Source organism: Nylanderia fulva, unplaced genomic scaffold, assembly GCF_048542155.1.
Source record: "Nylanderia fulva isolate GAGA-0341 unplaced genomic scaffold, ASM4854215v1 Scaffold15, whole genome shotgun sequence".
Classification (NCBI taxonomy): Eukaryota; Metazoa; Arthropoda; class Insecta; order Hymenoptera; family Formicidae; genus Nylanderia; species Nylanderia fulva.
Window position 1 is genome coordinate 345,537 of NW_028189730.1, and position 16,703 is coordinate 362,239.

Sequence of the window (16,703 nt, forward strand, 5' to 3'; positions counted from 1 at the left end):
GTAATTCGAACACAGATTATGGATGTCCAATGGAAAACCTTGATTTCTACATCTTTCAATATTGTAGTTAAAATCCCTAGAAATCAAGCTCTTCTATTGGACGTCTGACATCGTGTGTCAAATTTCAGACGCAGTGTGACTTCTACATTAATATGATACTCCATGCTGGTTAAAGTGATGGATCACCAAGATTACACAAGTATCATCGCGTAGGGTTTCTGTGTCATTTTTGGTTGCGCTAATTTGACAGAAAAGCGATCATGACTTCGCTGCTCGCGCCAGAAATTCCAGCCCCAGGCTTTTCCTTTGATCTCTGCCAAAGGTAAAAATTGGATTCTGCTTCATAAATTGGTCTTATTTCTCGTGATAGTTGTCAGGAGTTAACCTATATGTCGATATTGCTGTGTCACACAGTCCTAGCAAACAATTTTCTTGTAAAATAGATTATAAATTTTTTATAATATTAAAATATATATATATCTTCAAATGCTTCTGTTAATGTGTAAAAAAAGAAGCAGAATACAAAATTTCGATAAAATAAAATTTTAATATAAATACCAAATTAATTTCTCTGTATTATTGCTGTGTCATAACATTATAATTATTTGATAGTAATACAAATCATGTTGGTTATATTATAATTCCTAATTACTTGATTAATACTTGTTACATAGAAAATAATGAATGATAAATTAACCAGTAATATTTTTCATTACAGAAATATATATTCATATATTTTTAAGTTAATGTGGACAATTCTATTAATATTTATTCATTTTGAACAGGAACAATGCCTTGATCAAAAAAGGCTTTGCTGCTCCGAAAGCAGTCAAGACTGGTACTACTATTGCTGGTATAATATACAAGGATGGCGTTATTCTTGGTGGTGATACGCGGGCTACAGAGGACACCATTGTTGCAGACAAATATAGTTTGAAAATTCACTATCTTGCTCCCAATATGTAGTGAGTGTCATGCTCTTTGTAATTAATTAATGTTATAAACATAGACAATGCATTTAAACTATTCAAATTAATTCATTGTTTAAATTTTATATAGTTGTTGCGGAGCTGGCACAGCAGCCGATACTGAGATGACCACCGAGATGATAGCCAGCCAATTGGAGTTGCATCGCCTAAACACCGGCCGTGTCGTGCCTGTGTGCACTGCGAACACATTGATTAAGCAAATGCTGTTTCGTTATCAAGGCCATATTGGTGCTGCGCTCATCCTAGGTGGTTACGATCTGGACGGACCGCAGTTGTATTGCATTTATCCACATGGCTCCACCGAGAAATTGAAATACACCACTATGGGATCCGGCTCGTTGGCAGCAATGGCAGTTTTTGAAAGTAGATGGAGACCTGATTTGCCGGTAATGAGTGCTTTTAATCATATATAATAGAATAATTAAAATTAAGAATATAATCATTGCTATCTTAAAATTTTAAATCGGGAGGAAACTGGATTAGCGAACTTAGAGTCAAAAATATTTATTAATATAATTTTATATTACATATAAGTGATAATTTTATCATAATATTTATTATTAAATCTATATTAAAACTCAAATATTTATATAATATAAAATTCACACCAAAGTATATAATAATATTTTTATATAATATTATATATACTTTTATGTAAATTTTTTATTGTATACGCTCTCCTCTTTTTATATTAAATAGCATATTAAAATTGTTTTTTTTTTATTTTATTAAAAATGCTATTTTCGTCGAATTAAAAAAATTATTGTCATGTTTAGGAGGAAGAGGCGAAGCAGTTGGTGGCGGATGCAATTCGTGCTGGCGTGTTTAACGATTTAGCATCAGGATCCAACGTGGATCTTTGCGTCATTCGCAATGCTGGCGTCGAATATCTGCGACCATATGACAGAGCCAGCGTGAAGGGTGTGCGACAAATTAGTTATCGTTACAAGCCTGGTACCACCGCGGTGCTTACAAAGACAATAACGCCGATCATTGTGGAGGAGGAAACTGTGCGCACGATTCAACACGAGGCGATGGACACGTCGTAATTGATTTTGCACTCTATATGAACTTAAGTTATAGTAAACTTTTTTCAAACAGTAAGTGTTGATTATCAAATCTAATCTTTAAATGTTTGTAATAAAAATATTACCGAGTGTGCGCAAACAAAGAATACAATTTCTAAATGCTGACTCTCATAAAAAAAAAAAAAATGCTTAAACTTTTTTTAAGTGGGCTTATGTATATCCCCGCGATACCAGCAGGTTAATAAAATATTTATCATCCTTACAAAGTTGAGTAAAGTAACAAAGTAATTTGTTAAGAAAGATTGCCTACAAGTTTATCTTGTGATCGAAAAAGTAATAATCAATATAAATTTTATATCCTGTACACGAGGAGCGATTATTTATAAATGTTAGAAGAGTCCAGCAGCCTGCTTGAGCCGTTGCCTCTTCCATGCGGGCAATTTCTCGAAATCCGCGGGTTCCATTTTGAAAATTACAATAAAATTGTCATAAGTCAAGTGCATCTCTTTGCGTCTGACATCGACGCCAGCTGGCAGATTATCTGGTTCGCTCTTCAGCATTGCCGGCGGATACTTGATGTAATTATCGAAATCCGTGGTAGCCTTCGAGGCCATCTGCGTTCTCGTTGATTGATCTCTGTCCTCTAGCATGGCGCAGAAGACCTCGAACGGTTTGTAATCCCTTAGTAGATTGTGATTCCAGTTCTCGAACAACCCGATAAAGGTGGCCGGTTCCAAACCTGAAGAGCAATAAAAATAAAGTATGAAATTGAATGAAGAGTTGAAGGAAGAAAAATTAAAAGTATATCTAACTCTAAATATTCAGGAAGGACATTTTCTAGTTATATCAAGATATTTTTTATCATTTGAAATTCACCTTGCTTGATCACCGAAATGGTCGTATTGCGATTTCGACCTGCGGGATGTGTGTAAAGATATATAGTAGCGTCCTCGACACACTCTTGCAATGTCTTCGGAACGGAAAATTTGCCTATCCACACCCAGATCACGCTACCAGCATCCAGCAACCAGGTGGCTTCTGGTATCAGAGAGTTCTGTCGAAATCCGAGAACTTCCTCGCCCACAAAGAGACCATTTTCAGTGCAGCACTGAAAAAGGTGTTTGTCCAGTTCCTCACCAACTTCCTCAGTTTCCGTGCCATAAAGTCCTGTTCCTGAAGAAGAGAAATGAAATATGAATGAATGATTTAAGAAAAAATCGAGAGTTACCTTTTTATATCTCTCTTTATAATTTACCTCCAAGTTCGACCCAAAAGTCATCGCCCTCTTTACCCTCAATAATGAGGGGTGCATTTCTGGGTGCAAGACGTCGTGACGCCTGTCGAGCATCGCCTGTGCTCTTGCTGCCACACCAGACGATTGGTATGTTGGAGAAGAGGATGAACACTGCGCTGGAATCTAAACTACTCGCTCGCATCGGACGTTCCACTGCCTTTGACGTGTATGGCGTCGAGCCGAACACTCTGACCAGATATTTCTTTGGCGCTACAAAAATCAAGAAGCTTTAATTTAAACAATAGTTTTTAATAACTTTTGTTTAAATAATAGTTTAACCAATATGGGAACTTTACGCGAATCGCGGTGACGTCCAGCAAGTATCTTCAGCTTGCCATCGTAGATCTGCAATAGATGAGATGGTTCTCTACCTTGGGATGCCTTCACTAACTGCGCATTCGTCTCTTCGGACAAATGACAAGCTGCCGTCAACGCTGCGTCACGATCTACCTTGATAGAATGGACACCGTCCCAACAATAAATCTGAAGAAAATATTTCATAAGTATATTAATTTTTTCATTTGTTACAAATTATTTATATTTTAAATATTTAGATATTTCTCTGTCTCTCATACATATAAGACCGGATAAATTAAAAGAAAATCTCAGAAAATGTAGGTTTTCTGCAAGATACTTAGTTTAGAAAAAAAATTATTAAACGACACGCTTAACAAAAAATTTAATTCAGTAAATGTCTACGTACAATACTTCGACATCTTCGTCCCTGGCCGTACTTATACAGCATCACGTAACAAGTTTCAGCATAATAAATTCCCCTGTCGTTCTCTATTTGGACCATGCCCTCTTTCTGCTCAACCCTCCACAAAGTCCTCTCGCCGGACCCGTCGTCCACTAGTTGACACTCAGCCGCCATTCTGGGTCTTTCATTCATGTAGTCGGATTCGAAACTCACCGGCAAAGTCAGAGGTCTAGTTTTAGAAGGCTCCCAGCCTCTCAATAACGCCTTCATTTCCGCCGGTTCATGACCTTGCATTTTATTTTTATTCAACCATTAATATAATCTTTGACCAAAATTTTTTGCAACTTCTATCCATTATATTTCATTGATCTTTAATTAATTTGTACCAAACAAAGCTCGTCTTATATGTGAGATTGCTAATATTGATTTATTTATGTTTTCTTCTTTTTAGCTGAATAATAAATCCGTCTTGCATACTCTACCTTCTGTTGCTCTGGCCACCGGCATGCCGTCGCTGTAATTCTTCTTCTTGACGAAACCACGTGCGTTTCTAACAGCTTCCAGTCTCTCCCTGGCGTTGACATCGCGACCTACCCAGGCCCAAACCCCTGCCTCGCCCCGGTCCACCAGATACACGGAATTGGAAGTTAGATCGCCGCAAAGGATCGGTCCGGACTTCAGTTCGGCGACCTTGTACTTGCCTGATTGCTCGCTGCACTTGTACAACTTGATGGGACTCGGTGGATTGATGCGGTGCTGACGATCAGGCGCTACCATCCTCATCGAGGAATCCAACACACTGCTGAAGAGTTGTTTGTCCTCTTCGGGCAATGTTTGCTCGTAGCCGTCCTCGACCACCACTACACGGCCGTTATTATTCTCTTTTCGGGACTCTAGAAGACTAGCAGCATGACGTTTGTGCAGCGGATCTGATAGAGATCCTAACCACAGGAAGATGACACCTCTAAGAAAATTTAAAAAATCTTATTTAATTGTAGCAGATTTTTGTAAGTATTCAAAGAATTACTTTTTTAAATTTGTCATTTTTTAAATTGTAAACTCTTCTTGGAAGACATGTATACTTCTTGCATACAAAAACTTTCAGCAGATATTTCCACATATCTTTTGGTAAGTGAAATTGTTGCTGCAACTATATAATTATTTTGAATAAGTACAGAATTTCTAATGACATACTTTGTGCGAATGTCCACTAGGATGACATCGCGACAACTAAAATGTTCCCAGCGGACTCCCATAAGCTCCGTTAGGATCGGCACAGCCACCCCGGAGACTCGATGCAGAGTGCAGACTGGCAGATCTTCGAAGTGCAAGTTTTCGATGATCAATCGCTGTCGGAAGTAGCCTGAGGAACCGGGGACTCTCGCGGCCTTGCGCTTCCCGCATCAGGATCATCGCCGAGGCTTGCGAGTCCAGCTCGGCGGCGCGAAGAGCCGCGGCACCGGATACTGTTGTATCGCAGTTGACACCAATCCAGAAGTGGATGGCACGTACTACCGAGGTATCCTTCAGGTCCTTGATCTATCAAGATTACAAGTCCGAAAGATCTTATACCGGATATAGTGTCTCGACAAAATTATTTTCTGAATATTAATTTATTTTTCGAGGCCAAACGCTTTAAATAAAAACTCATGTGTGTATGAGAAGAGAGAGAGTAATTTAAATAGATATTTTATATATAAAATTAAATAAAATATTATTTCTACATTTTTAATATTAAAAATCGAATTAAATATTGATTTAAATATCATAATTATATTATTATTAATACTGAGAGCCGATACAAATATTTCTTATTTGATTTAATATTAAAATTTTCAAACTAAATTATTTTTGAAATTAAATTACTAAGCCTTAATTTTCCTCTTGTTTGTTTTGTAACAAGTTCTAATTGCATTTTTAGGAAAGTCGAGAACGGATTTCGCGTACGAGGCAATGTTCAGCGTTTGCGGTTTCTTTTGCAACGATACAACACAATAGAAGTAAAAGTACCGGCATGCTTGGGTAAGGGAGAGGCCCGTCCTTCGCGGATGCAGCATAGACGATGTAAGCCGATTCGGAGAGGAAGAGCCCCATGTTGCTGCTGGTTACGGCTGTTGCGCGCAAACCCTGACAGATATGTAAGTGTTAGATGTCAAATAAAAATAATGTACTTGAAATGATTAAGAATGAAATTAATTATAGTATGAGAAATAAAAAAAATATAAATTGTAATAATAAATTTAATAAGTATAATAACCATCATAAAAAATAATTAATATAATTATCATGAAAATATTAAAATGATAATTTTGTTTTACAAAATAAATATTTTAGTTAATAATAGAGAGTTCTTACTTCAATCTTCCAGACGCGAAAGATGCTGCTGTTCTTTGGAATGTTCCTGAAGACTTCGCCACCGGAATCATCACTGCGGTAGCTTCTGTCATCCTGTGGGATGATATTCAAATCTTCATATAGCATGCTCGTCATCTTTATCACCAACAATTCCAATTTCGAAGATTTCTCTCTTTTCAAACAATATTTTCTCTAATTGCACTTGATTTTTCATATATAAAAAATCGATATTACATAATAAAATAACGATAAATCGACTCGATTTAGCAGTCTTGTATGTAAGAATAAAGTCAGAGTACTCGAGTACTCGAGCGAGTTTTCGAAACTGCTGTGAAGAAGAAATGCTGGAAAAGTGGAAACTCTCTCGAAACGGGACTTTTTCAGGATCAAACGTCGAACATTGCACGCAACAAAGCAATTAACGATAACTAATTCCGGCACGATAACATTGTCGGCATGTTTCGCGCGGACGAGTTCACAGGCAAACGAGCGATGAAGAGTTTCGCAACGGAGAAACTGCGCTCACGCTCTTCGTGAGCGGACTGAAAGCTGAAATACCAGAGCTCGCGAGGATCTTCTCTACCTTGCAGGTACACATGAGCGCGTGTCTGAAACTTGTGCACGTGCTTAGGAAATAATTTCATATTAATTTAATTCAGGTATTTAATAATTATTTTTGCTTATTTTAATTATCTACTTAATTAATTATTAAGTTAGTTGTTTAATAATTAAAACTCAGCAATATAGCTTTATTTTCGTTTTCAATATAACATTCATAACAAAAAATTATGTCATATGGAAATTTCACTCAAGTGATACGGAAAATGTATAATATTAATAATATCTGCATAATACTTGTGGATAAATTAAACAAGGATACATTTTTTAAATACTTTTTTATCATGGATTATTCTAAATTACTATTATTTTAATTTAAATAATAGTACAACTATAATGTGCGATTTTTTAATTTTATCCTCTCTAAATCAGAAACTTTCTGTCGCTTATTGTCTTTGTCTCGAGTTGATTGACCTGTAACCACATCGGATCCCGGTAAGACGGGGCCCATTACGTCGCGGCATTGTGCCGGTTTTGTTCTCTGTTGTGTGTATGTATGTATGTATGTATGTATGTTGTATGTATGAGTCTCATTTATATACTCACACCTTACATACTTTTACGCACGTACGCACGCACACGCGTGACTTAGGCATCATCCGCGACGATTACCGTCACTGCGAGACCGGAAATCGCAACTGCCACCCGCATGCGCGTTTTTACATGAGAATTGCGTCAAAAGGTGAAAATTTGCTGTCGTTTGATCGCATTAGTTGCGAAAATCTTCATAAAAAGGATGATTTTTTTGCATGATTTACTTATATTTAATATATAATAGATGAAAAAAGAGCTGACATTACAATATAAAATTTGGGAGTACTAAAATGTGTAATTTGGTTTGTTTTTTTTTTTAAATAAATATCTGAATAATTTAGACATAAATATTTAAAGATATCTAAAGAATTGAATTTATAAATTAATAGAATATAATTTTCTACAAAAGTAATCAAAATTTATATATCCAATTTTATTTAATATTAGTAAAATATATCTTGTTATTTTTTTAAATCACTTTAATTCAGTCCACCGTTAATTAGTTCATTATTTTTAACATTACTTGAAATCTTGTTAACACTACACAATTTTTTCTTTCCTTATCTCTTATTTCTATCAATTTTCCATTATTTTTTATCTTCTCTGTCTGCTTCTTTCATAATAATGTATAATTGTGAGTCTAGTTGCCTACTTAATTAATTGTGATTATGCGAGCATTAAACAGAGCAGAAATATACGGAAAAAGAGGGGGAAGAAATGTTTTCTTAATTATAACAGAGAAAAAAATCAAACGAAAAAACAGATATTTCTTAATTAAATTAAATTTAAAAAAAATTTAAGACACCTTTAAAAAATGAAGAAGCTTTTAAAAAGCTAAAAATAAGAAGTATATATATTTTTTACTCGAAATATATCCTTCAAAACTACTTCTAACATATCTATTCTATATTTACAGCTGACAGAAATTCAACGTGAGCGCAAGATTGATCCCCCTTTTGATCGGAAAATTCTGAAAGCTTCGCACTCACGTTTCTCATCACCATCATCATCAAACTCGCCTTGGATGATCACACTCACCCGCCTGGGGAAATCCATTGTTCTCGCTATCGCGGACATCATCGGCAATCGGGGTCCATTTAAACGCCACCTCTACCTCGCGGAGGACACGCGCGAAGGAGCAAGGATACACTCGGTTCTCTCTTCGTGTATGATGCGTGTACGACGGCTAACTGTATATTGCGAACAACTGATACTTCTTCCCGACTGAAAAGGAGAGACCGTACCGGTGCTGTCCGGAAGTGGGCCCCGGAACTCCGGCCGGCCAGCCGTGACCGGCAACAGCAGCCGCTTCGGGCCCCGGCGATGGCGATCTCACCTGAGCCTGAACACGCAGCACGCACGCACACCTGTTCCCTGAGCCTCCACTGCCTTTCCAACGTTACTTCGCTACGGATAGATAGAGCGCAAGCGGTTTTATTACACGTCCTAGAACATGTAATGAGCCCCTCGCGAGCGCGGTTTGTTCCGCTCGTTTCGTCGTATGTTAAATGCATTTTTTTATAAACACACGCGAAAAATTAAAGAGAATCGAGATAACAGGAAGTAAGGGGATATAAAAGAATTATTGTGCAAAGTAAAATTTTGCATATGGAATATAAAGTTGATTATAAATTGAATCTAGAAGCAAGATATCAAGATTTAAAAAAATGAGAATGTAATCATTAGAAAATAAAAATTGTATAATTGAGATACAATCTCGTTTTGTTTAATGCTTCGCTGTTAATATTGTATATGTTAATTAAAATATAAATTAAATGAAATGGAAGGTGTGCATAAAGACAATATTGTATCTCGATAGAGACAAAATTTTAATAAATATTACTGCAATCTATTCTATTCTCGAATGAAAAAAAAAAAATACTAATTAACTAATCATTAAAGCTTATAACAAAATTAAAACTTGTGCTAATTAAAGTTTATACAATAAACAGAATGAAATTATATAGAAATTAAAAAAAAATAAATTTCTAAGTTCTCTAAGATAAAATAAGAATGCGTATAGCTTAAAAAAAAAACACTTAAATATTAAATTTATAAAAAATATTTTAAAAGACATCAATGCGATTCGACCCGAGTCTTGAAACAAAGTGCGCTCGGCGCACATTTTTCAATGACAGGAGACTGCGACAAAGAGATGAGGGCTTCGTCGACAAATGTCAAAGAGGTGACTCCGTCTTCCCACCCTTCGACGACGCGGAGATCCTTCGATGGATTGGCAAAACGAGGAATCGGATCAGTCGAGCGGTATATCGACGTAGAGACATGCTTCTTGCGAGAACCCCCTTTATAACGTACAACGTGCACTTTCTTTCTGGATAGTTGAAAATCTGAAGTGGAATGAGAACGATCATCCCGCGACCAAGAAGGATGCTGTGGCCGCTGTCGCTTTGGACTGTAACGTTTGCTCTCAAGGAATTCAGGTAAAATTATAAAAAAGATTATGATTAAAATAAATTTTCGAAAACATTGAAAAATTAGCTACTTCACATAAATTATTTTTTTTTATTGATTGATATAAAATGGATAAATAAAAAATTATAAAATTGCGCATTTTTAATAAGTTTATCTTTTTTTTTTTTTAGGTTGAGATTGGATCTTGCAAGAATATTAAAAACTTTACGTCCGCTTTGAAGAATCTGGAACTTGAGACGAATAACAAGGAGCTTCCAGAACTTAGGACGAGCGACGCACAAACGGATTATTTTAATGATTCCGAGCCAGAGGACAACGTCCCTAGTTTTCAAGACGAGGGAAATATCATCTTTTCAACTGGTGGTCCAGGGAATGGAAATTTTAAATTTCCAGGTAAGGACATCCTGATTTATATCCATGATTAATTAATTCTTAGAGAGAATAATCAATTAATTTTTTTTAACATTAGTACTCTCAAGGAGATTTAAAAATAAATAAATTTATTACATCTAGAATATAATATTAAAAATAAATAAGTATACAAGACAAAAAGCGGAAAATTAAAAGAGATTAATTTTTAATAACTCCTAAAAATAATCAATTTTATAATATTGAATTTATATTTTATTTATATTATAATTTTATTTAAATATGAAATTTAATTATCCTAAAGACTGTACAACAAAAAATTTATCCTGCAGGGTACGAGGCATTCTCCAGCGGAAATCGCGCCTTACTGGAAGAAAGATTCCCGGATGTGGTTGTGGAAATCGGTGAGGCTTGCGAGAAGAATAAGAAGAACCAAAGCGAATCAAGCTATCGCCTCTGCCAACACTTTGTATCGTGAAGATCTTTCGTAGTGTATTTTTTTTTATCCCGATGATGCACACATAAATTTTTAGATTCTTTTTTTTTATATAAATATATTTAAACATTCTTATGGATAATTTTGGTAATATTAATTAATGAAATAATATATATCAATAAAATACAAGTATTAAAAAGAATTAATAATTTAAGTCACGTTAATATTTAAACTGTAATTGAAATTCGGAAATTGTATATCAAAAGTTATTTTAATATAAAGTAAAAGGAACGAGATATAAATAATAATTTTAGATTTTACACTACAGGTATTATCTATTCTATTTTTTTACACATAATACACTGTACATAGCAATAAGATTTAACATTTCTATTCTTTTTTTATTGAATATTAATTATGTAAATGGTTTTTTCGGATAACAGTTTTCCTTATTTTACAATAAAAATAACTGTCATTATCATCAAATATTATCATAAAAATTATTACTAATGGAAAATGCGAAAAATAATCGAAAAAGCCGGATAATGATTCTTCAAGAATATTGAAATTGATTTTACCCGCAAGTTTGAACGTGCTCTATCGTTGGCTCTTCGTCGAAATTCTCACCAACCTCGAAGCGTGCAAAATCGACGATATCAGTTTCCGTCTCCATTAACAATTGTTGTACAGAAAGAGAAGGATCAAGCAGAAATTCTTGATAGAGCATGCAAGGCTCTTCGTCTACATTATTATGCGGCTCGTCCACTAGTGGATTCCCAATCTTTTGCGGATCCATACCTGAGAAAAAATAAATAAAGTATTAGTTCCCTGTCTTTCTTTCCAATTTCTCTTTTCGATTACCTTTGTGATAAATAAAACTTACCAATGATATGCTGACAGAGTTGCATGCTCATTTGTTGTATATCCTCCTTATTCTTATGTTTAACAACGACAAGGGCACCATATTTGCCAAAGGATACAGGTATAGGATTCATGGGCGTCGGATGTGTGCAACCAAATACCATCATGTGCGGCGAGTGTACACTGATGGCCAAAGCGCGTCTCAAATTGATATTCTCGCCTACGTCGCCAATGGTTAGAGCGGAATGATCGCCGAGGGTCTTGCCATCCGGAGCGATTAAAGCTTTGAGATTGTCTGCATAGAATACATTTCGCTGCACTTCATTCAGAACTCCATAGGACTTTACATGATTCAGTACAGTAGCAACTACTTTCTCTGCGAGACCATGGAATTTCTTGTTCTGTGCCACAAAGTCAGTCTCACAATTAATTTCTGCCAATGCAGCATATTGTTTGTCAATGATCGCTGTGATAAGGCCTTGACTAGTATTACGGCCTTCCAATTTGGCCGCTTGTGTCCAGCCATGCTGTTGCGCTTGTTCTCTCAGCCATTGTTCAGCCTAAAGCAAGAGAGGACTAAGAGATTCCATCGTTTAGTCAATTAGAACTATAAAGTGCATGCGTAAATAATCCTATGTCTTTTACCTTTTCTAGATCATTCTCATATAATTGCAGAGCTTTCTTGCAATTTTGCAAAGTATAACCAGTCCTTCTGCGCAGCTTTTGTAATGGAGATTTCTTTGACGTATATAGCAAGCTGTTTCTGTGAATTAAACGGAATATCTGGGCTGGAATCATCTAGAATATATTATCAACATTATATTAATTACAAATAGTAAATTATTTAAAAGAATAATAATGTATTAATTGCAATATCTTAAAGCTACAAATGCTAATTATTATTTGACAAGTGTGAAACACAAAATGTTATGCCATGAAAAAATTTAATCTTTCGTAAAATATACTGTAAAAATTACATAAGTTGTTTAATTTCAAACTGCAACGATATTTAGAATGTAGTTGATTTTACCATCTAGAACATAACCTAAAAATCGCATGCGAAACATAAGATTGCTTTTGACTAAAAAGTGAAAGGGCGAGAGACGCGAAAGCAAAATTATTTTAATTAGGACATTCACGAGATTCAATTACATTGAATCGATCAATCACGTTGCCTAGAAACTGCGATCGAAAATGCAGTTTGCGTTTACCGCAGATTCTGGAACGCGATTGACTATCGAAGACACGTGTAGTCGTGTAAACTCAAGTTAATTTAAAAAGTAATTTCGTGAGATGTAAATACCTTAATATTTGTGAGAAATTGCGATTATTTTCCAATTTTAAATCTATATCGCGAACCTTTAGTGAAACAAACACTCGCCGTGTATCACCGTGTATTAGAGGTTAGAGTGACGATACAGAATATAGATGGTACCCCTGTAGTTGTTACGTCATTTAAAAGAGCGGGCTATTCAAAAGCGATGCAAATTTACTATGTGTTTATTTCATCAAAATATTATTACAAAATATTCTTAAAAATAATTGTTATAACACATTTAAATATACAAAATGTTTCAAAATAATAATATATTATTATTTTAAAACATTGTTTTTTATCATAAAAATAAAAGTGAGAATTATAGATCAAGATAATTAAAGCTTGGTGTAGTTTATAAATATAAACAATTAACAAATTTATATAAAATTATTATATGTTCTAAATACATTTTTATAAATATTTAACTTTAAAAAAATCTTATATCTTATATCTGATAGATTTCTATGTATTATAATATTTGTATAGATTTTATATTTTATTATTCAAAAACAATTAATTATTATTATATATAAAATATCTTATTCTGTATATATAATTAAAAAATATCTTATATAAAAAAATAAAATAAAATTACCTACATTTTTATAGTTTAATGATTTTATTATTTATATTTTCTAGAGATATTGAAAATCTGATATCGTTTCGCGACATTAATTGTCCTAATAATTACGATTAAATATGGAAAGTTCTCACACGAAGAAAACGAAAATACGAAAATGTCGATCTGAGGATACGATTCAAGTACCAAAGATCCTCGACATAAAAGTGGAGCCACTATTTTCCTTGCCATCAGATCTGATGAGTCCTAAAAGATGTAAAAGAAAAAGAGAAGAATTAATCAGGATGAAAGGAAAGGTGCAAAAATTTCATGAGAGTTCTTACACTGCAAAACGTCTTCGCGAAGAGAAATTTCGCAGGTATAAAAAACAGAGAAAAAATTTGGCTTTAATTTCTTGTAAATTTATATTTTCAAAAAATTCTAAACATTTTTATTTCTATATAACAATTAAAATTATTATTAAAGTTATTAAATTAAAATAAATATTCAGGTACCTAATGATTTAAAAGTTTAATTATATTTGACATTACGTGAATATTTATTTTAATGATTAACAATATTTTGAATTAATTCTATTATAAATTTTTCTAATAAATTTTTATTATAGCATTTTATTCACTTGTATTATTTTACGATAAGTTAATTAATTTAATAAAATTAGTGAAATAATTGCATTTGCAAGGAAACGATTTGAATTATATTAAGTGTAGTGTTTTTTCTCAGCAAGAGTTTAACATTTTAAACAAATCTGCTTTAGATTTATCGTAGGTTTGATAGTAAAACCAGACTTGCTAGCAAAGGACATAGATCTAGGCGACGATAAGGATGTCAATAGATATTATTATTACATTTGCAATGGAGTTGATACAATTCATACAGCGAGCATCGAGCAGGTCTTCGTCGAAGCAATACTCGACCTGGTTCCCAGCAACTTGCGCAATCAATTCCCTGATTTTGCCAATAATCTGATGATCGAAATTAAGGAAGACTTTATAAAGAACATTAAGAGGGCCATCATCGAATTTGCACTTACTGACCCCTCCGAAGAATATTCTTCAGAGGTTGGTCATTATAAAAGTCGAAAGTGTATTCAAAATAAGAAATTCGAGTTGTTGACTTATGAAAATTATAAAAATGACTGAAAATAAATTTAATATTTCATTAATAATAATATTGTATTTTGCTTAAGAAAAAATGAGAAGTATATAATATAAAATATTAAGCTCTCTGTATGTAGAATTTTCAATTTTACATTTTTTGACAAGATCTCTTATCTCAGAATTTAATTTAAGCAATTACAACAATAAAGTATTGTATTAATTATTTCATTAGTTTAATATGTTAAATATCGATTAAATTTAATAAAAATTGCATTGCTAATCTTTTCAATTAAATGTTACAGTTTGATGCAACCGTGGAAAATCAACGATATGTTCAACCGGATTTTCGAAAACATATAGAATATTGTCGCGATATGTTGCGCCTCGATTTGTATTTAATAAATCCGTGCATGCGAATGACTCTGGATCTCTGGATTCGCGATTACAGGTATCGAATTATGCATGCAATTCGTTATTGCATGAACTGTCGCTACCGCATTATTTCAGCGAGAGGTATCACATTTTTCAGCAAATTCCGATTGATCGATTTAAAACATATCGTCGCTCGCAGAGAAAGTTGGGATTTAATAAATTTCCACACCTTAATTACACATCAGATCATTACCAATAGACGGATTTTGAAGAAAGACTGGTACAGCGGAATTCAGGAGATATTTCTCGTGGTAATAAGATCGGAAAAAATAATGTTAATTTTATTAAATGCAAATAAAAAGTATGATTCTATACTAAGAGACGTAAAAGAAAATAAATTAACAATTTATTTTATTCACGGTTCTTATTTTTTATTTATTTAAATAATTATTTATCTGTTAAAATACGATTCGATAGTTGAAAGTGCTGGAAAATATTAAAGAAAACAAATCAACAATTTATCTTAATCAGCTCTAATTCTTCCTATTCTCTCTCCGTCTATTTATCTACAAACTTCACTGGAAATTATTAAGGCAAATAAATCCGTTTATAAAGACGAGAAATATATTTTCTCATCCGACTCTATCTCTATCTCTTCCCTTTATCTTAATTCTATTTCTTTGCAGAACAATAGAAAGAAACTGGTGCCTAGCCCGTTACGTCGCAAGCAATTCAAGCGGTTCTTCGATTGCGCCTGCAAGTTGATGGAGTCGCATCTTTTACAAGCTTGCAAGCACTCTCTGCGGGATTTCATTAATTACGTTGTGGACGGCAAGGTGAATATACATACATATCTACCGCGATCGATCGACGCGAAATCATTGCCAGATGAGGAAAGCGGCACGTCCGCCGTTTCCTTCCTCCGTTTATCCTGTCGTGCGCTATTGGAACATTCCGTTATTGGACACAATTTCCATCAATTTCTGTTTATCGATGCTTTCCAAGGCTCGTTCGTCCGCTCTCGCTTTGAGTTTCATATCACTCGCGTATAACGCCCAGATGTTGTAGCAATTAATGAAAAATTGCAAAATAACTAAGTTTTTACGTTATTTTCAGTTTCGCACTACAAGTTTTCTATTTATAAAATTATTATACATGGAGAGAATTTTCTCTTAGAATTTACCCTGAAAATCATGGTGATTGTGGAACAATGTGGTATTGGAAGAATTTTATGAGTGTATCTAATTAATATTTATCACAATAACAAATATTAATATGTACATAGCAAATTTTACTATGTATATAGTAAAATTAATCAAACATATTTTAAAATTCTCTGCGTAAAAATAATTTTCTTCCCATAAAATGAAAATACTTTAGGAAGATTGTAGATTTTCATTTTTTTCATAAAGACTGAAGATATTCAAATTAATATTCATACATACAGAAAATTGTTTAAATCTTATGAAATTTTTTTAGGATGTAACAAGTAAAATTTATAGACATTTTTATATGCTTTTATTTTTAGTTTGACTTACTTTTGTAGATGAAAAAGCATTATTTAAAATTTAAATATTTTTGAGAGATTTTAATTTTTATTCTTCTATTTCAAACTGTATGTAAAGTCTTTAAAAATTAATACTTGGTAAAAGTGCATTCAATTTTTCATGCTCCTCCACAGCCTGTAGCTTGTCGCTTTAAGGTAAGCATTGCCAT

The 16,703-nt window shown here is 33.7% G+C and overlaps 3 protein-coding genes and 1 pseudogene across 4 annotated transcripts; 2 read left to right on the forward strand and 2 right to left on the reverse strand.

Moving 5' to 3' along the window:
* The first annotated feature begins 152 nt into the window (after positions 1–152).
* On the forward strand, positions 153–2,514 carry Prosbeta2 (Proteasome beta2 subunit). The gene is made up of 4 exons (XM_029308771.2): positions 153–322; positions 786–965; positions 1,060–1,375; positions 1,766–2,514. The coding sequence occupies exons 1-4, from the start codon at positions 261–263 to the stop codon at positions 2,036–2,038; spliced, it is 831 nt and encodes a 276-aa protein (XP_029164604.1). The 5' UTR covers positions 153–260; the 3' UTR covers positions 2,039–2,514.
* qua (villin like protein quail) lies at positions 2,094–6,943 on the reverse strand. The gene is given in 10 exon segments (XM_029308774.2): positions 2,094–2,756; positions 2,894–3,190; positions 3,273–3,521; positions 3,608–3,794; positions 4,015–4,298; positions 4,494–4,975; positions 5,206–5,375; positions 5,377–5,550; positions 6,022–6,138; positions 6,367–6,943. Coding segments are annotated over 10 exon segments (2,445 nt in total). The 5' UTR covers positions 6,502–6,943; the 3' UTR covers positions 2,094–2,406.
* A 2,749-nt stretch (positions 6,944–9,692) lies between these two features.
* On the forward strand, positions 9,693–11,653 carry LOC114935899 (uncharacterized; annotated as a pseudogene). The gene is made up of 4 exons (XR_014924208.1): positions 9,693–9,783; positions 9,859–9,959; positions 10,122–10,344; positions 10,653–11,653. The product of XR_014924208.1 is annotated as an uncharacterized LOC114935899 (transcript).
* mEFTs (elongation factor Ts, mitochondrial) lies at positions 11,137–13,042 on the reverse strand. The gene is made up of 4 exons (XM_029308798.2): positions 12,921–13,042; positions 12,263–12,415; positions 11,640–12,177; positions 11,137–11,554 (listed from the first exon to the last, which is right to left on the reverse strand). The coding sequence occupies exons 2-4, from the start codon at positions 12,413–12,415 to the stop codon at positions 11,331–11,333; spliced, it is 915 nt and encodes a 304-aa protein (XP_029164631.1). The 5' UTR covers positions 12,921–13,042; the 3' UTR covers positions 11,137–11,330.
* Positions 13,043–16,703: the final 3,661 nt, after the last annotated feature.

What these genes read in the sequence shown, in the direction of transcription:
- Prosbeta2 (XM_029308771.2), top strand. Translation starts at nt 261, where the DNA reads ATGACTTCGCTGCTCGCGCCAGAAATTCCAGCCCCAGGCTTTTCCTTT. An exon ending in TATCTTGCTCCCAATATGTA is followed by an intron (nt 966 to 1,059) that starts GTGAGTGTCATG and finishes AATTTTATATAG; the next exon opens with TTGTTGCGGAGCTGGCACAG. An exon ending in GATGGAGACCTGATTTGCCG is followed by an intron (nt 1,376 to 1,765) that starts GTAATGAGTGCT and finishes TGTCATGTTTAG; the next exon opens with GAGGAAGAGGCGAAGCAGTT.
- mEFTs (XM_029308798.2), bottom strand. Translation starts at nt 12,415, where the DNA reads ATGATTCCAGCCCAGATATTCCGTTTAATTCACAGAAACAGCTTGCTA. An exon ending in ATGAGAATGATCTAGAAAAG is followed by an intron (nt 12,178 to 12,262) that starts GTAAAAGACATA and finishes CTCTTGCTTTAG; the next exon opens with GCTGAACAATGGCTGAGAGA. An exon ending in ACTCTGTCAGCATATCATTG is followed by an intron (nt 11,555 to 11,639) that starts GTAAGTTTTATT and finishes ATTTTTTCTCAG; the next exon opens with GTATGGATCCGCAAAAGATT.